Source organism: Euleptes europaea, chromosome 6, assembly GCF_029931775.1.
Source record: "Euleptes europaea isolate rEulEur1 chromosome 6, rEulEur1.hap1, whole genome shotgun sequence".
NCBI classification, from domain to species: Eukaryota; Metazoa; Chordata; class Lepidosauria; order Squamata; family Sphaerodactylidae; genus Euleptes; species Euleptes europaea.
The window spans coordinates 47,529,605-47,550,074 of NC_079317.1; the positions used below are offsets into that span (position 1 = coordinate 47,529,605).

The window sequence follows — 20,470 nt, forward strand, 5'->3', positions numbered from 1 at the left end:
AGAGGTTTTTTTTTTACGGCGAGTAGCAGTCGCGACAACCAGAGAGGACGGGATCTGTCGGCAGGCGGCAGGAACCAAGCGGCGGGGCAGCAGGGGGCGGCAGGGCCCTTTTGAGCGGGACACCGGATGTTTGCGTTGGGGGGGCGGGACTAAGGCCCTGCGGGAGCAGCGATGGAGGAGCTGGCGCAGGATCTGGAAATGGAGTGTGATATTCTGGACGTGCTGGAGGCTTTGGGGTGAGCTGCAGCGTGAGGCGGGGGACGGAGAGGCTCCCGTTGTGGGCGGTGGGCGCGGAGTGGGTGGAAGGAGCGCTCACGAGGCGCCTTCACTCCCATTCACCCGTTTATTCGTGGCAGGTTTTGCATTGGGTTTGCCGCTCTTTCGATGCACTTTCCCCCCATCCATATTCTCAAAACTCAGCAATAAGCCGCCATGCAGAGTTTTGAGAATTCAGATGGGGGAAACGGGCATCTAGAGAGCGGCAAATCCAAGGCAAAACCTGCCACGAATAAATGAAAGACACCCCTTAAGACGAACACTCAAGGGGAGGTTTTGCCTTGGATTCGCCGCTCTCTAGATGCACACTCGCCCCAGCCAAATTCTCAAAACCCTGCCCCCATGTAACGGCCGTTTAAGCAGGGGAGGTTCTGCCGTGGATTTGCTGCTTTCCAGATGCACATTTTCCCCCATAGGGGTTTATTTTTCAGTTTTAAGAATTCGGATTGGGGGGAAATGCGCATCTGCAGAACAACAACTCCAAGGCAAAACCTCCCGGGCATCAACGGCTGCAGAGTTTTGAGATGGGGAAAACGGGCATCTAGAGAGCAGCAAATCCAAGGCAAAACCTCCCGTGAGTTTTCACCCTTGGACTGGCCAGAAAGGCGGACTTGACCAGCCCACCTTTTCTTCGCCAGCCAGCTAGCCCCGGCTCAGTGCCTCGGCACTCTTCCCCTGTTCCCTTCCCAGCACCAAACGTCACCCCTCCCCCCAATTTTCCTGTGAAAACCTGAAGAGGTTCTTTGCACTCTTTGGCCGGTGTGTGTGTTGATAGTCACACGGATACACAGCGTAATCTCGTACAGGTTTACTTAGAAGACAGCCTGTATTCAGTGGAGAAGAGTGGATATGATTGCAATGTTAGATGTAGTCGGGTGTGTGTGTGTAAAGTGCCGTCAAGTCGGAGCCGACTTATGGCGACCCCTTTTTAAGGTTTTCATGGCAAGAGACTAACAGAGAGGTGGTTTGCCAGTGCCTTCCTCTGCACAGCAACCCTGGTATTCCTTGGTGGTCTCCCATCCAAATACTAACCAGGGCCGACCCTGCTTGGCTTCTGAGATCTGACGAGTAGGGATATGTTTATAAAGGCATGCAGGATAAACTCTCACATCCAAAAATCCTGCTGAATAGATGCCCAGATCTTTATCGAGAATTGGGAGTGAAATTATCTCAAGCTAGTAGTTGTGATTCCGTTTTTAAAAATCAAGTCAAAGAATGAAATCCAATAATGAAACAGTAAATAATGTTTTCATGAGCTGGCTGAATATGATTTTTCATATTTACTTTTGTGAGACTTCCGTCTCTTCATTGTCAATGGGGTCTATACTGTGGACTTGTCCTCAAATGTCATGCCTTCTTCTTTGAGATGAAGCTCATGACAAATGAATGTTAGTTTTTCTTAACACTGGATGAGCATAAGAGTAGCCAGGCTGGATCCAGCTAATAGTTCATCTACTCCAGTTGCCAGTCAGATGCTACCAGAATGCCAAAAAGCAGGGCACAGAGGCCAAAGCTTCCCCTGTTTTTGCCCACCAGTACTGCTATTCAAAAGATTACTGCCTCTAAACACATTGTGGCTAATAGCCATTGCTGGACCTAGAATCCATACCTTTGACTAATCTTCTTTTAAAACCAACAGAACTAGTGCTATTGCTATATCCTGTGACAATGAATGTAGAAGTTACATCTACTTTTATAAACCTTTGCCATGTTCCTCTACAGTTATCTGTTCCCTAAACTAAAAAGCCTGAGATGCCTTGGGCTTTCCTTGTAAGGATGTTTCCCCAGTGGGCACTAACTGTTAGGTAATGACTTTGTTCAAGTGCTGACAGACTTTAATGTCATGATGGAGGTTTATGAAATTATTCATGAGTTAGAAAGAGTAGATAGAGGGTGTTTTCTCTCTGTCTCCTATAACTCTAGAACTTTGGGACACCCAGTCTGATTGAGGGGCAGTAGAGTCAGGATGGGCAAATCATTACTTCACTCAGTGAATTATTAACAGTGACATTGTAAGCAGAGTTACACTCTTCTAAGACTGTTGACTTCAGTGGACTTAGAAGGGTGCAACTCTTCTTAGGATTGCGCTGTAAATTGTGGGATTCATTGTCAGTGAGGGTAGTGATGACAAGCAAAGATGGCTTTACAAGGGCATTACACAGATTCACAGAGGATAGATCCATCAATGGGTACTAGCCATGATGTCTTAAGGCAGGGGTGTCAAACATAAGGCCCAAAGGGCAGATCCGGCCCCTTTATTTTATTATTTATTTATTATTTCAATTTAATACCCCGCTCTCCCCGGCCAAGACCTTGAGAGCTGTTATCCGGCCCACGAGCCAGCCAAGGCAGCCAACCCCCTACTCTCGATCTGGGCTGGCAAGGCATGGCCTGGCCCAACCAAGTGACATTTATGTCATATCTAGCCCTCGTAACAATTGTGTTCTACACCCCTGTCTTAAGGGAAGCTTTGCATCCAGAGACAGTTAACCTCTAAATACTAATGCTACGAGGCAACATATGGATGAGGCCTAGCAAACATTTGTTTTATGATTGAGATGTTCTCCCCCCTTTAATCTGACACATTGTTCCTTAATATTTTCTATTGACACTCAGGGTAGTACCTCTGCATTTCCTATGCATGAATGTCCCTAGGTTTGTGTTTGACTACATTCACATAGAAGTAGCATATGAGCAGAAGTTCACATGTACTCAGTTATATGTGATTGTTAAAGTGGAGATGTTGGATATGTTTTAAGTTTCACAAGGTGATCATTTTTAAATTATATGTTAGTTTAAACATTCTTTCTCTATTCAGTAATCTGAACAATTATTTGATCATAATGTAGAAAAGCAAGGCAATGTAGTCTGATTGACCTATATTTGTATGTTGGATATCTCTATTTTTACCCTTCCCCTCTTTCCTTCTATACCCTTCTTTATAAATCAATAAAATATATACTGCAGTCAAAAGCTCTGCTCACGACCTGAGTTCGATCCTGATGGAAGTCGGTTTCAAGTAGCCGGCTCAAGGTTGACTCAGCCTTCCATCCTTCCGAGATCGGCAAAATGAGTACCCAGCTTCCTGGGGGTAAAGGGAAGATGACTGGGGAAGGCACTGGCAAACCACCCCGCAAACAAAATCTGCCTTGGAAACGTCGGGATGTGACGTCACCCCATGGGTCAGGAATGACCCAGTGCTTGCACAGGGGACCTTTACCTTTACATTCACATAGAAGAAGTAGCATATGAGCAGAAGTTCACATGTACTCAGTTATATGTGATTGTAATAATTTCTGCTGCCGTGGCCATCCCAAAAAAAGTCTGTTGTCATTGAAGCCATTGCATGGAATCAAGCATGTGTGCACTGATTTAGATCACACATTCCTCGCCTATGTTCTCACAGACATTCACCGGTAAGGCATTTGGTGATATGCCTTACCTGTGAATCAGTTTTACTGGACCTGACAAGACAATAATCCAAGGTAAAAAGATTACAGCTTTAATATTCAGTACTGTGGTCAGGATAAGGCAAACATTTCATTCCAGTGCAGATAGGAATTGACTTACTGAATTTTGGCAATTTCTGCTTTTTGGTCATCCCAATTCAGTAGTGATCCCCCCCTCAGGTATTAGAACTTCCATGTGCACATGGAATTCTTCCATGTAGGTGCAGACCCTCTCCCTCAACTGAACTTCACATGAAGGCCAGCTGCTTAGTGCCCATTTCATACACGATGCAAAAGCAAGCAAAGGTTTAACTTAAAATAATTCTCAATGGGGAGTGCATTGACCAGTGTAGTGGTGTGATGTTTGTGTTTGTAAATGCATGAATGTCATATGCTTTACGCTTTGAGTTGCACTCTTACTGTATTCACTTGAAAGGAAGACAACCCTCAATATAAGATGTCCCCTAAAAATGCTATCCCCCCCACCAATATTACTAGACCTAACTGTAACTTATATGTGAATGTAAGCTGACCCCCTGAGAGGTTATTGTATTCCTGGCATACTTGGGGAAACAAACTAGGCTTGCATATGAGTAAATACCAGTCAAACATCCTATCATGCAGAATCACACCCTTCTACGCTCATTGATTGTTAAGCTTACATCTAAACATGTAAGATATAAAATTCTATGAGCCCATCAGAGGCATTTAGAAATATTTCTGGCTTTTAACTCAAAATTATAGTAAAAACTTGCCAAGGTGAATCCATACTTTTGCATCAGTTAGATAGAAACAAGTTTACTATAAATACTAATAAACCTGATTTAATTTATTTGCGAGGCTAATAAGAAAGCAATTGGCATAATAGTTAGAAGTGCTATAATATGGAGTTCTTTAGAAAGCTTTTATTTTTAATAAGCAAAATTATGTTCAAACACAATTTTAAATTAGATTCTGCTTCGCTACATATTGTGCAGATTTGTTGTCACCAAACATTTCCATATTGAAGTTCTGTTTATATTAAACATTGAAAAATGGATAAACAGCATGAATTATTTAAAAGTTGCAATTACAACTCATGCTGAGATATCAAGTATCAATGCAGCCTTGTTTTTGAATCCTATAATATTTACGAATTACCAACCAAACATTTCCCCCTACTTTTGAAAAGTGATGCCGTTACTGACTAAATGTCCTGTGTTTCCTCCCTTAGGTACAAAGGGCCTCTTTTGGATGAAGATGCCCTTAATAAAGCAGCAGAAAGTGGTCTGGCTTCAGAAGACTTCTGTGAGCTTTGCATTTGGTTAAGTTCCCAAATACAGCCGTTGTGCGGTATGGAAGAGGGCCTCTCATCAACAGCCGGTAATTCCTTGTAGTTTAATGGAACGAATGATGGTGTTTTCGTGTTTAGCTCAATCAGAACTGTTTCCATTTTGGAAATAAGAAAAATGCACTGAACAGTAAAGAAGCACAATGGGAACTCCTGCAGTTTTGATATCCTGCATAACTGGATATGTTTGTTAAGGGGAAAGGTTATCTCTCTGCAGTTTTGTCACCTGAATGTAGGGACACAAACATCAAAAATAGTTTGGGGAACTGAACCTTTATTAAAATATTTGCATCCTGGCTTTTTCCAAGGATTCAAGAATTCAAGGATTCAAGATGGCTAACAGGGATTCAAGATGGCTAACAGGGTTAACACCAATTGCAATTAAACTATGCCTTCGAGCCACACGTGCAAATCCTTCCATCTCTGGAAATGCTCTGTCAGATCCAAACCAATGCAAATAACAACAAAAACAAGAACCAGCCTCAAAAACAACTACAGTAAAATGCTTCCTACAGCCCTCCCAAGGGGACAATTACTAACAAACTCCAGTGAAATGGCCGTCCGACATGAGACCAGTTTAGGGAGCAAAGTAGCCCTAGCTAGACTCATGCACAGTCTAAGCCCAGGGACAGAATATTCTAGAATGGGCCAAGGAGGAATGGACCAGTGAGCAAGAAATGACCACATGAGTCATGCACATGGGTTCATAACAGGAGATGTGGTCCTTTAAAGAGAAGGTCCCAGGTCATGAAGGACTTTCAAGATAAGAACCTGCACCATAAATTGGCAACCTGTGAAGATGCTGCATGTTTCAAGCAGCTAGCCCCTGTCAAAAGATGGGCTGTTGCCTTTTGTGCAGCTAGCAATATCCCTCCGGCCACGTGAAAAAAAATAGACAAATAAGAATTTTAGCTTTGGTTTTGATTTGACCAGCACAGCCAATCAGATGAATTCATAATTTTATTTTTAAATTTGGATTATTATGTGTGTATGGGATTTTTTTTTTTTACAAAACAAAACATACATATTCTCTCTCACGCATTTTCTAGTGATAACCACCCGAGGGAGGCTAATTACAACCTTGGCAGTGCATTCCTGACTTCTGAGGACAAAAGTCCTCAGGAGGCCAGGAAGGGCCTGTGCCAGCTTTTGGGGGCCCCACACCGGCACCCGGGCTACTTACGCTGTCGTGAGTGGCTCCAATGGCAGTGTGGAGGCCTGGACGCTGGTCTCCTGGCGCTGCCGTGGCAGTGCCTCCCCCAGACTCCAGCTGGGCCTTCCACCGGCATAAAGGCGTTCCGGGGGCCTTCCACAGGCGTTCCGGGGGGTGTTCTGGCGTCCCAGGGGCATTCCTTGGGCATTCCGGAGGGGGGGGGGCTGCCTGTAGGCAGCCTCCTGTCCCCTTTTGCCCCGTTGTGCCAGTGGGACGTATAGCGTTGCTGTGCAGCCTCACTGTTTTCAGTGGGGCAAAAAGAACCATTAAAAAAAGAAAAAAACCTTTTAAAGGCTTTTTTCGAGATTTTGGTGGCTGCGAAACGGGTAAGGAGGTGCCGCAGCGGCGCCTCCTCCCCACCGTCCCTTGCTGCCGACAACTCAGGAATGGGCTGTGATACTGCTAAGCTTGTCTGAGGTTGTATTGAGAATGGCATCTTTTCATTGTTAATTTTGTGAAACAGTAAATCTTTGGAAATGGAACATTTACTGCCCCCTTAACCCCTCCATTGTCGCCACTTCTGCCCCCAGCCCTCTTGTAGTACAGAGGGAATACGTTTCTCCATGGCCTGGGTGAGAAAGGGTTAACACAGTTTCTTGGGCGGTCCTAGCAGCTCCATAGCTAACAACTCTTCTGCAAGGGGGGAAAAAGGTTCCTTTTCTAGGCAAAACAAACTCACATCTACCTTGAATAGAGGCTATTCCTGTTCACGGGAGGGGGCGGATCACCAGACGTAGATCCTTCTGAGCTAGAGATCTGCTGGGCCCACAAAGGGCCAGACCAAATGATTTTGCAGGCCTTAAACGGCCCCCGGGCCTGACGTTCCCCACCCCTGATTTAAAGCTATCACTTTTGGTGTGGGGTGTCCAGATCTGTTCACAGTATTGTGAATGCGGCTACAGATTTATATAATGCATCACACTTGTCATTTCTGTGTCTGTTTCCCAAGTCAAAGTAGAAAGAATTGTTGGGGACTGAAATTCATTCTGTCCTATGAGTTAATAATGCACCTAACCAGGATCTAGAAAATGTGGTACAATTGCCTAGAAATAGGCTGTTTAAAATGGATTTTTTCTTAAGATAAATACTGTTGCTTTCATTCACTGAAACCGCTTTGCAATAATAAATTTTATAAGATCAAAGTCAAACTCTTTTTTCTGAGCTGGCTCAAAACCAGACAGTCCAGCTCAGTTCAAAGCGGCTGAACCAATTATGAAGCCCATTTTTAAAGTTAACACCTGAACCATCGCCAAACTGATTTCCCATCTCTTTGTTCTTTTGAAAGATGACAAAGATGTTGAAAGTTTACAGCTGGAGATGAGCGGCTTTTTAAAAGAACTGGCCTGTCCTTATTCCACACTTGTATCGGGAGAAATTAAAGACCGACTGCAGAAGAAAGAAGATTGTCTTAAAGTCCTATGTAAGCTCACCAAGTGTTTTATTTACCGCACCAGTCTGAGGGTGGGTGGGAAGAGTTCACTTTTCCTGGCATCTGATTTTATGTTTTCTGCCATAAACCCCATAGGGTTTTCAAGGCATTCAGAGGTGGTTTGCCTTGATGGTCTCGCATCCAAATACTAGCCAGGGCGCGACCCTGCTTAGCTACCATCTCAGAAAACCGTAGGTCTGGTTCCCAACTGCTACATTTCCCATTTACATGCTTGGGTGGAGAAAGGTTAATGTGACCTGGACTGTGCTTGGAGTCAGCTGGTGGCCATTTCTGCGGCAGCGGCTGGCAAGAGAGCAGCCATGTGCACAGTCTGGGTCAGGCTGACCTTTCTGCTGTAGCGATGTGCCTGCATACATCCTTACACAGTAGGATGTGTTAGTTAGTGTAAGCTAATCTAATGGGATTGGAAGGAAAGGTGAATGACCATAAATGTGGATTTCTTAGCAAGGGATCATTATAATTGTCGGTGTTGATTTTAAACAAAGGATGCCACATCAAAAACGTTTTCAGAGCAACTTCATTATAATTTAAAAACAATGATAAGTTATAATGGAATGCATTGCCCTCACATTTTCTTGGGGGGGGGGTCTTTTTAAAATTAATGTTCATTTTTATATCCCACTCAGACCGGCTACAGCATTAGTTTTGCTTGTTTGTTTGCTGAAACACAAACACAACTCTCCCTATGTTTTCTTAGATACTTTTATGTCTTCCCAATCCCTCCCCACTCCTTTACTAGTATTTTTGGGCACAGAACTTCAGGCTTTGCAAGTCTTGCATTTCAAACAGCGTAAAGGTTCTCATTTGGCAAAGAAGAATGAAATCCATCAAGAACTCCAAATGATCTGTGATGCGTTGGGTCTTCCAAAGTCGTCTGACATTCCAGTCTTGTTAAGCAATGCAGAAGCAAAGGTACAGTGGGCATTTTCTTACATAACCTCTCACATGAAAAAAATCTTATCACATATTGTAACAGTAAACAAAAATCCCGTATTTAAAGTGATTCAGAGCTTTACAACTTAGTCTGAGCTTATTTGTTGTGGAATGTTTGTATGTCAGTCAGTGAGAACATGAAAGACAGCGAAAGTGCTTTTGAAAGTTCTTTTGTAGTTAGGATAGCTACCTAGAAATGGAGGAGATTGTCATGAAATACTGTGGACAAATTAGTGGTTTTATGTATGCCTGTTTTTGTTTTTAGGTTAAGGATATTTTATCAAAAATTCCAAATAGATGTGTGGGTAAACCTCTGTTCAAAACTCCTCTGATTCCAGAACAAACGGTAAAATCCCTTGTTTACTGATTTACATTTAGGGGATTAAATATGTGCTGTTACTTAACTGCTATTATTTGTCTGCATTTGGATTGAAGTTTAATGTACTCTTTGTACTCTTTCAAATCAGTTTGAGGACTGATAGACTTTTGCCCTTGTGTAGGTAAAACAACATGGTTCTGGAATTGCTAATTAAAAGCAGGCTGTATATTCAATTGACTTACATTTTGTAATGTTATTGAATTGTTTTTGCTCTGATACTGTAGGAAAGATTGGAAAAGATCAACGACACCCTTTGCAGTGAATATGAATGTCGCCGTCGTATGTTAATGAAGCGCTTAGATGTAACTATACAGTCTTTTGGGTGGTCTGATAGAGCAAAGGTAAATATGCCATATTGTTTACTTCATGTAATTGAATTTCCTGCAATCTCAAACAGTTTTATTTTGCAAAAGTACAGCTAAGGCTGCAGTTCTGAGGAGGGGGTGGTGGCTGAAGCTGTTTAGGAGCCGGTGTGAGCCCGTGCCAGCATAGGTGCCACCTTATCACAGAATAGTGGCACACTTGCCAGTGTGAGGGTAAACACGCCAGCGCTAGGAAGCCACGCCGCTGTACGGGGCTCCAGTGCCAGCGCTGCTATGTCAGCAGCAAAATCCTAGAAGTGGGAGCCCTTGCTGATTTATGTGTGTGGGGTCATTCCTGGGGGCGGAGCTGCCTTTAGGCAGCTTCCTAACCCCTTTGGACCCGGGAACGCCCCATTGAGCTACAGGTATTTTGGTGGCATAGCCTAGCTTTACTCAATGAGGGCATTTCCCCTTTTTTATTTTTTAAATGCCTTTTATTTTCTTTGTGGCCAGGTAGCCTCTGTGGAGGCGGCACAGGTGCGGCTCTCCTGACCGCTGCCTAACAGCCCTCCCCCTTCAGGAATGGGCTGCCCAGTTTTCAGCAGCTTTGTTGCGAGAAACTGGTAACTGTAAGACTGGGTGGTATCTATGACTCCGTTCTACTAACACCTCTTTGTGTTGACAGCAATATTTTTGCATCACAGGTAAAGAATAATAGGCTTAAATTGCATGGCTTGTATTCTGAGTACATGTAATGATGTAATGATGTAAAGGAGGTATATTCTAACCTTGTATGCAGCAATGTCATTTTTAAAGTTGCTTCTGCAGCAAAAAACTTGAAAGCTTGGTGTGCTTGCATGGTTCCCTTTAGTGATGAACCCTGGTCAGCCTGTTCTGTGGCATCAGTTTTGGCCATCATTCAGTGCTGTTTTTGAGGCTTTCTGCTATATCTTGTGGAAATATATTCTGCTATAGTTGTGGAAATATTGTCTTTTTAGGTGAAAACAGATGATATTGCAAGGATTTATCAACCCAAGCGTTATGGACTGGCTCCTAAATCAACTATTTCATTAGCCCATCTTCTGGCTGCTCGAGAAGACCTATCAAAGATCACAAGAACAAGCAGTGGAATTACACGGGAGAAGACAGTTTGTGCCATAAATAGAGTATGTTTTTTCCCTCTAATGAGGCAACAGTTCTATTTGTTTTCTTGAACTGGCCTATTTCTAACTTGTACCAGTGATCATTAAAAAAGAAGAGTATTTGGGCTATATTGTGGGGGGGGGGGATGTGTTCTGACCACAGCCAGTTCGTGCTTCCCCCCTGTACCACTGATCAGCTGTTGCAGTGGGAAGAAGGGGATTTAAAGAGCCAGGACACTGCCTGTTCCTCTACAGCTGTTGACATTTTCTTTTCATGCACAAACTGATGTCTGCCTGGTGCACCCATTATGATTCTGCTACCAAAGAACTGCGTGACAGTCTTTTTTCTTTGTAAATCTGTAACTGAGTCAGTGGTGTTTATGGGCAGTGTGACTTCTGCTACTTCAGAGTCGCGCATTGGTGGCTGCAAACATGGTAAAATTTTACTTCCTCCTTGTGAAAGAATGGCATATTAATGTTCACTGGGGCAATATGATCAGATTAAATTGTTTTGTTTACAGGTCTTGATGGGCAGAGTACCAGACCGTGGAGGCAGACCGACAGAAATTGAGCCACCACCTCCTGAAATGCCTCCCTGGCAGAAGAGACAAGATGGCGGTGGGAGAGGAGGAAGAGGCGGTTGGGGAGGAGGGGGTGGCGGGAGGGGAGGAGGGGGTGGTGGGAGGGGAGGAGGAGGAGGGTGGGGAGGAGGGGGCGGGGGTAGAGGAGGAGGGGGTGGCTGGGGAGGTGGGGGTAGAGGAGGGGGTAGCAATTGGAGGGGAGGAGGTGGTTTTCAAGGGAGGGGTGATTACAGTGGAAGAGGAGGATATGGCGGGAGAGGTGGGTATGGGGAGTCCTACGGTGGAAGGGGAGGAGGAAACAGACAATATTAACATTAATAATAGTATTTACTTCGAGCAGGAAGTATAGGATAAATTATAGCTGGCTTCACAGCATGACATCTGAACCTCATAAACTTCTTACAGATAAATTGTTATTCACCAAAACAACTTGGCTTATGATAAATTTTCTACCTACATGTGACTTCTGTTTCTAAAATTCATTGTCTTCAGATTGTCCCCCTGTACAGTTGTCACACATAACTGCATAGATGTGCTTGGAAGCCCCCAGTTATAGAGACTTCCAGTGTTGTGTAGATGCATTAAAATGGGGCATACGGTATATGAACTTGGTCTCCTATGATAGCTGAGGATGTAGGGCATGTGCAGTTTTCTATGCATAAGTGATCTCTGTAGAAAATGTGTCATGTGTGAAGTTGCTTCATTATTTAGTCACCTGAAAATCGGACTTGTCAAAGAAGCCACTGTTTGGTTGTTTTTTGTTGCTTTAACACTCTTATGGGTACCCTTGAGCATTTGGATTTTTATGTAACAAAGTACTTTTCAGAAATATAAAGGGAAAATTGATTTTCTTTTATGTGTTCAGATCACAGTAATTGTGTTTTACAAAGAATAATGTAGGAAGCCTGCTATGGAAAAGTAGAAAGGAATATAATTTCACTAGCTGGGATGAGTATTTCTCATTAAAAACAGGACTTGACAACAGGTTTCCATTGAAGTGTAGGAGATAGCAGTCCATACTACTAGTATGTATCTTAGTAGTTGCTGTGATAATAGCCAGTCTGGACAGGGCAAATAACAGCTCATTTGGCATTCCATAAAATTTACTCGGGGACCCTGTGCCAGAAAATGCCTGTACAAATAGTTAGCTTTTAATCTGCTTATATCACTCTGGCAGGTGTAGCTGACTGTCCAGAAGGAAGTCAGGATCAATCTGTGTGCACGTTTGCTGGCAGATATGCCCTGACCCTGGTTGTAAACCTTCCCATTTCCCCAACTATCCTTATCCTTTACTACTGCAAGGAATTCGTTTGTCATCTGAAAAGTGGGGGGGGGGGGTTGTTTGACAAAGCTGATCTTAGAGCAGATGGATGGAAGATTTTTTTGGTAGCGCCTGACCCGCTCCTTATTTTTATGAGGCATCAAATTCTCTTTTACAAGAACATTCTGATTTTCTTTCTGCCTTTCACAGGCTTATCTGCATATGTATTATGTACCTTAAGTGATACAGGGTAGACTTTTTTGAAGGTTGGTATATGAAAACAGGTCATTTGCTGAGTTCAGGCAGAAAGTGAAGGGTGAGAGTCCTGCATTTATTTTTAAATGTCTACTTAAATTACTTTACAAAAATCCCCTGCCTTTCCTGAATCAAGAGACTTGGGACATCATTAAAATGAGTTATCTGCAGCCATTAAAAACAGCTGGCAATCTAGCAGCTTGTGTTTTTAACCTCTGCAGAATGCAATAAGTCATTTTTGAAACACTTCTGTAAATCAGTTTTTGAGTATATTTTAAACCTGAATAGTGCATTTTGTGAAAGTTTAGTTTGATGTAAATAGTTGGTGTTTCGGAATTTATTTTTATGTTTGAACACTTAATTTTAAAATGTTTGTTCATATACATGGAGCATCTATCAAAATGCTTTTTGACCACCAACAGAAAAATGTTTAAACAATTGTTTTTTTAAAAAAGGTTTGTTTATATTTGTGAACACTGATAAATAAAGTACTGTAAAAGTAACATCACTGTATCTTTTTAAAATATATTTGTAGAATTTGACTTTGTAGAATTGGACATTGGCTACACCAGGAGCCCTGGATGCTTTCTTAAAAGGCTTCAGTAGCCTTAGAAAACATATAATTGCTATATGTTCTAAGTAATGTCTGAAGTGGCCAGCTATGTGACTTCTCCCTATTTATTTATTATTAAAATATTGATATCCCACCTTTCCTTATGGTTTAAGGTGGCTTACAATAAAAGTTTAGAAACATTTTCAGTTAAAACCAGAATAAAATAACAAATCCCAGTCTCTCCCTCCCCCGCTCCTTAAAAGATGCCTGCCATTCAAACCCCCTGGCAAACAAGCACTCCTTCCAGTGCCTCCTGAAGATCTTCAAAGAAGCCCCCGCCCACTTTAGGAAGCCCATTCTACAGAGCAGGAGCCACAATGGAAGATGCCTGGGCTCTCGTTGATGCTAGACAGGCCACCCTAAGTGAAGACTGTATTTGGCGCACAGAAAGAGGCAGCCCTTAAAGCATGTGGGTCCCAGGTCGTGAAAGGCTTTAAAGGCCATAACCAGCACCTTGAATTGGAAACAGACTGGCAGGTAATGTAGCTGATTCAAAATAGGCAACATGCTTCCAGAGGCTGGCTCCTGACAATAGTTGGGCTGCTGTATTCTGGACCAGTTGAAGTTTCTGGATTGTCTTCAGGAGCAACTCCACATACAGCACAGCTGACTCCTGGTGACCCCATGGAGCTTTCAAGGCAAGAAACTTGGAGGTGGTTTGCCATTGCCTGCCTCTACCTCATGACCCTTGTATTCCTTGGAGGTCTCCCATCCAAATGCTAACCAGGGTCAGGGCTGAGAATGTGTGACTGGCCCAAGGTCACCCAGCAAGCTTCTATGGTGCAAGTGAGGATTTGAATCTGGGTTTCCCAGGTCCTAGTCCAATACCTTAACTACTACACCATGCTGGCTCTTCTGGGTCAGACTTAGATGTTATATCACAAACCACTTAAAACAATTGAGCTGGGTGAGATTCTGCTGACACAATGGTGGCAGAGAAGAAAGCTGGAGTCCACGCATATTTCATCTGAACCGCAAATGATGGTTTGTTCTCTTCCCTCCAATCCGGTAAGAATGAAGGCGCACTTGGGAACCGTAATTTGTCTGAATTGTGTAACATGCCCTGCTGCATAACTGGATTATACCAATACGGCCAAACCTTCTTGTGTGAGATACTTGGGTAATTCTATCAGATGAGTGGACAGTGCTGCTTTTGAAGCAGGAGCTCAGATTAGTTAACTTTATGATTTTTCAAATCCTCTAGGACTTTAAATATGGTGAGTGACTGAGGTTCCAGTTCTTTATATTTTTCACATACCCAAAAGAAACATGTCTCATATTATTGGTAGAACTGTTAGGCTGCTTTTCTGCTGCAATGCACTGGCAACTCCCATCCCCACATTCGCTTTCTTATAAACTTATCCCTTGTACTAACAGCTGGTATTTACTTTCAGGTATCACATTAAGGCTCGAAAAGTTAACAGGTTCCCCAAATGGAGAAAGTTAATTTTCAAGCCTTGACAAGCTGCCAGAAGATAAATACCAGCTGTCACCAGGTGGGGGGGCACCTACCTTATGGAATGTTCGTGACATCTAAGTGATGAACTAAGAAAGCAAAACAACCTTGTCCTTATCTTGTCAAAAAATCAGCACAGGAATTGCACCTGTGGGGGAACCTACAAGCCAGCACTCAGCTGAAAGTTTGGGATGCTCTTTGACAATCAGACCAAGTAGGATTGAGAGAGGGAGTGGCAATCATTTAAAAAAAAACAACTTTTATCACTTCAATAAATACTACGGAAATTGTACTTTGTCCATTCTTTACAGCCAATGCATGCTGAAAGTTAGTTTTCCTGGCTGTCCTACAATTTAAAGTGGATTATTTTAACAAAACAAAGATTGCCATTGCAACAGCATTTTTTTTTTTTTGCTGTTTTTGCTAATATGGTTTACAGTGTTTAAAAGTATTAGATGGCTTCTATCAGTTTAAACAATAGTCCTAATAACGCACCAAGGAAGTGATATTTTGGTTTGTGGCTCTGGACCAAGGGGTATATGCCAGAATACTTCTCTGTGTATTTGTCGTTGGAAGCTGCCCTGAGCCCAGCAGTGGCTTGGGAGGGCAGGATAGAAATGTAATAAAAAAATGCAGGTTATGCCAATAGCATGGGCACAAATTTGTGTGATTGTGATGTCCGAAAAGGGCTAAACTCACAAATTCTTCATGGCTGGTTCACACATTACTTAATCCCCATTTGCCTCTGCCTTTTCCAGAGGGCCGTGCATGAGCCAGTTCTACAGATTTAGAGGCCTCAAAACAGCAAAAATGCTGTAAATGAATGAATGATTTATTACGGTCAAAGACCAGTAAAAGAATAAAAGTGAGTAGTTGTAGTGCCAATACAAGGTATCCGTCCATAAAGTCCCCTTTTCTGTTTTAATTCGGAAAAAACTGATTGTCTGTGTAATCAAACCCCAGAGTGCGACTCTAGCAGGGGGGCTCCACAATAGCCAGGAGAGATTGACAAAGTCTGTCAGGTCTGGTCACCCGGCAATCCGGATGTACTGCCCCAGATATCTAAGCAGCTGTTTTCAATTTTCTATAGGAAGAGTCTCAAAAACAGTTTGGAAGTTGTTCTGTTGCTGACCATCACCGGTAGAACATGGAGGGCAGAATCCAAATGTTTTCACCACAAGCTGGGGCTTGTATTCAACCATTTACAGACTTTATAGGACGTTCTCACCCCCCTTTGTCCCTTGGAGTCAGCAGACCGTTGGGCACATCGTTGGGGGGGTTTGCAATGGGAAGGGGAAATTTATAGAAACTACTGACTCCTCCTTCACAAGGGAAAATGCCAGACCATTAGAGGAACTGCATGGTTGGATACATGCCACGGTATCTTATACACAGAGGGCAGTCCTGGCTAGTGTTGTAAGTTCTGCTTTTCTCTATTTTGCTTTTGGAGATTAGATTTGAGACTGGATTCTCACAATTAAACCCATACTTTCTCCTAGCTCCTTCCCTTTTATCCTATCTCTTTTCCTTATACCTATTTACCTGAGCTGTGGCTCAGTGGTAGAGCATCTGCTTGGCATGCAGAAGGTCCCAGGTTCCATCCCCAGCATCTCCAGTTAAAGGGACCAGCCAGGTAGACGATGTGAAAGACCCCTGTCCGAGACCCTGGAGAGCCACTGCTGGTCTGAGTAGACAAAACTGACTTTGATGGACCAAGGGTCTGATTCCGTATAAGGAGTCTTCATGTGTTCAATAAGGGTTAATATATTTTACTTTTGTTGTGAGCTCAGACACATCCCGGATGCCTCTTGGGCAAGCTACTCTGACCAGAAGAAAAGGGTTAATCCTTTGTGCCAAGGAGTCAGCTTGCTCCAGATAGCAGGAGATAGTTGTACAGATAGCAGATACGGTTAGCTAGTTCTGTGCCTGGTAGAAGCCATCAGCCAGGTTTTCCACAGTGGTTACGCCACTGTTCCATTCACATAGCCTTTTGGAAAATAGGTACCCACAGTAGAAAGTAAATAGTCACTGACATCTGAGGGCAGAAGTGAACTTCCATGTATACCGAGACGTGATAGCATACCTCATGCACAGTCTGAGGTGGAGCAGTGCGCCTTCTCTGTCCCATCCTGGGGAACGCTCTGAGCCCCCAAGCATGCTTGCACATGAGGAAAAGGAGTATGCACAGACTGGCCAAAGTTGTCAGTTTAGTTTTCATTTTCTATGCTCCTGAGATTGGCCGCCTTTCGTGTATTAGTCACAATGTTAACTTTGTTCACAGGTGCCTTAGAAAATCCATGCATGACTAAATATTATACAAGTATTTACACTCAGTAAAGTATAGTTACAAGTTAATTATCTATCAACATTAACTGAAAGAGTAGCCAGTTTCTCAAGAAGAAAAAGGTTACAGAAGCAGCTTGAATACAGAATCTTACTAGTAGATTCAGGTGGACTTTTACAAATGAAAGTACAAAGTAATTTATTAACACCAAATTACTCCAAACAGAATAAACATACATATGCTGGGACACAAAGTTCGAATACCACTACAAACAAGCAAATATTTTGCTTTTCTAAAATAAATTATGGAATTTGTTCAAAGGCAGAGATTTAAACAGAGGTTGCAAATAAATAACACAAGCGACATAAGGTCACAAATTGCTGATGCCATAGTGTATTCTGTCAGTTCTAGTATTATTATAAATACAAGTGGGTGACCTGCAAGGATTTGCAAGGGGCATCTCATTTTCCCTTGTATTCCCTCCCTGTTTCTTCTTTCCCTCCTGGCAGCTCCCATGTCCTCTCCCTCTTCCCTGCTTTCTTGTCTCTTTTACTGTCCACCAACCAGCCTATCTTTTACCTGTCCCTCCATCTTCAGCTATATTTATTATTTATTCCATTTGTACTCCGCCTTTCTCCCCGATGGGACCCAAAGCAGCTTACATGATTCGCCCATATTCCATTTTATCCTCACAACAACCCTGTGATATATGTTAGGCTACGAGTGTGTGACTGGCCTAGAGTCACCAAGAGAGCTTTCACAGCAGGGAGGGAATTCGAACCTGAGTCTCCCAGATTCTAGTCTGAAACTCTTAACCACTATACAACACTGGCTTTTGTGTGGTGGCTGCGGTTGAATAGTAACAAGCAGCCAGGTATGCCAGTGGTTGCTGCCAAGCCTGGCCCCATCTTCCTCAAAGGCCAAAACAGACTTGGAGAGGGTCCTGCCCCATCTCCCTGCCTTTTACTGTCAGAAAACAAGATTTGAAGGCTGGCAATATTGTTGTGATTGCCTAGCCATTCCCACAATAGCCACTACAGAGGGCATTCATTTCTTAATCGTACAGGTACTGCTTTCTGTTTTGTTTTTAGATTTCAGTTTTTTGTTTGTTTTTTTTGCCAACCTGGGACTTTTCTCAGGTTTGTAAAAAGATCGCTCTTGTTTGTTCATGGCTCCTACCTCTGGATATAAGTATCAACAGCTGGAGCCATTTTGACTATAAAGATCTAATGATGGTGCATACCCAAGGTGATTTTCACAAACTAAAATAATCTTTTTGGCATTTTGTGTGCTACCTGTCCACAGGCGGAAATAACTAATGCACTGCTGAATGTACAAGAGACCAGTTTTTTAAATGATTATTAGTTTTTATACCTTATTTATTTCAAATATTTCTAGGCCACTTCTCCTAGAAGTGCCAAGGAGTTTACAAGAACACATGGCAGTGTTTTAGCCATGCCCATCCAATCAAGCAGCTTAGAAAGCGCGAGAGAGAAAGTATGGGACCAAGGCTACTCAGTAATCTTTACTGCTAAGCCAGGATTTGAACCATGGTTTCCCATATTCAAATAGCCACTACATCATACTTAGTTGAGGGGCATATAAAGAGGTGCATTTACATTTCATGTGATTTCTGTTTTGTGAACCAGAAGTGCCTGAAGCACATTATTGGTCCTCTGTGCACTGTTATTACTATGCAGTTCTAGACTAGGAAAGTGGAAGAAAAGTCTTCCTTTACAACAGCTTCAAATATGCATTGGTCAAACAAATAATACAAGACAATTTCAAGTCATTAAAATTCGTCCACATGAGTGTGGTGTAGTGGTTAAGAGTGGTGGACTATAATTTGGAGAAGTGGGTTTGATTCTCCACTCTTCCACATGAGCGGAGGACTCTAATCTGGTGAACTGGGTTGGTTTCCCCACTTCTACACATGAAGCCAGCTGGGTGACCTTGGGCTAGTCACAGTTCTTTCAGAACTCTCGCAGCCCCACCTACCTCACAAGGCTTGTTGTGGGGAGGGGAAGGGAAAGAGATTGTAAGCTGGTTTGATTCTCCTTAAATTGTATAGAAAGCCAGGATATAAAAACCAACTCTTAACACAATTTATAGCTGCCATTTGGTTGAACTCATTGCAGAAATGCTGTTTAGGGGCATCAAAAACTAAGAAACTAAGTTGATTTTTGTCTGCCAGTTTGGATTATGACCAGGGAAGAAACAGAAATGTACGGTGGGTTTGCATGCTCAATGTCCCCATGGTGAATGCCTTGATGAAGTGATTCTGCAATTAGCAGAATGTAATATTCCCTTACTAAGGGTGTCAAAGGAAAAATATGATCCCAAGGTCCACTCCAATCTCTAAGTGAAAAGAATCCCTATAAGAATTAATGAAAGCAGCACAAAAGTACAATTTGTCCAGAAAACACTGTTGTGAGCTGTGCCCCAAATCTGAATATGGGATCTAGCAGAGCACACTGGCTGTAATGCAGGAGGTCACTGGTTCAAATCTCAACTCTGCTACAAACTCTTTAGATGGCCTTAGGCGAGCCATTCTGTTCAAACCGAGTCTCCAGTCTGCCATATGACATCAATAATACTGGCCTAGCTTATAGGGCTGGTACAATGAGTATGATAATACATGCAAAACGCTTTGAACACTGGATGCATTCAACACATTCTAAATATTATTATTAATACTTAAGAATCTAACTCATGGGAAAGATCATAAGGAAACAAAATGCATGTTTCCCAGTTATGATTTATGGATATAATCCAGCCAAGAATCAGACATTTCCAAGTCCCACAAAAATCAGTGGCAGAGAAATATGTCTGAGCTGTATGGAAAAATCAATGTACTATGCTTTGCAGCATGCTACATATAGCATGCTATATTTCTACAAGGCAGTACAATGTCAAATCAGCCACTAAAGACCCACAGATTTCAGTGAGCCAGTTAGCTTACAAGCTGAACTCTGTCCAGTTGAAATCAATGGGACTTGACTTAGCCAGATCTTGTCCTATGGTTTCATTGTTAAATATATACTTTTAGAAAGAACGTGGTGAAGACTTGGTACTGATCATTTTGTAAACCAGTATTTTACCCACACATTGTACAGTGTTACTTCATTTTCAGATTTGTGCTCTATTAGGTTGTTTCCACATATCACAATGTATTTTTAAAAACATACGCAGTCTACATTTGTACCTTTTACCAAGAAAATATGCTCAAGATGACAGCAGACTTCCAGTTCTAGAAATGGAGGTGTCTATGGAGACAGCACTTTGTGCATTCTTCTTTGGCAATGAAATTTGCTATGAAGACAGCAATGGTGCCTACTTTAAAGGAATTCTAAACTACATTGTTCCTGCCAAACTGAAGGCAAACTATTTAATGGAACATGCATACATCCATGATTATTATTAATAAGCAGAACAGGATGTTTCAGCAGGAGTACCTCTGTTTAAAATCCTCCTGCCAGTTTGCATATGCTCAAGCGCATCAGCCTTTATAAAATTCAAAGGCCACTTTCTTCCTTTCAACCTTCT

At 42.6% G+C, this 20,470-nt stretch overlaps 1 protein-coding gene across 1 annotated transcript; it reads left to right on the forward strand.

The window, feature by feature from the left end:
* Positions 1 to 138: 138 nt before the first annotated feature.
* On the forward strand, positions 139 to 11,367 carry FAM98B (family with sequence similarity 98 member B). Its single transcript, XM_056850867.1, has 8 exons — positions 139 to 236; positions 4,939 to 5,087; positions 7,554 to 7,688; positions 8,458 to 8,630; positions 8,917 to 8,997; positions 9,255 to 9,371; positions 10,331 to 10,498; positions 10,996 to 11,367. Exons 1-8 carry the CDS (start codon positions 172 to 174, stop codon positions 11,365 to 11,367), a joined length of 1,260 nt encoding a protein of 419 aa, XP_056706845.1. The 5' UTR covers positions 139 to 171.
* The last annotated feature ends 9,103 nt before the right edge of the window (positions 11,368 to 20,470 follow it).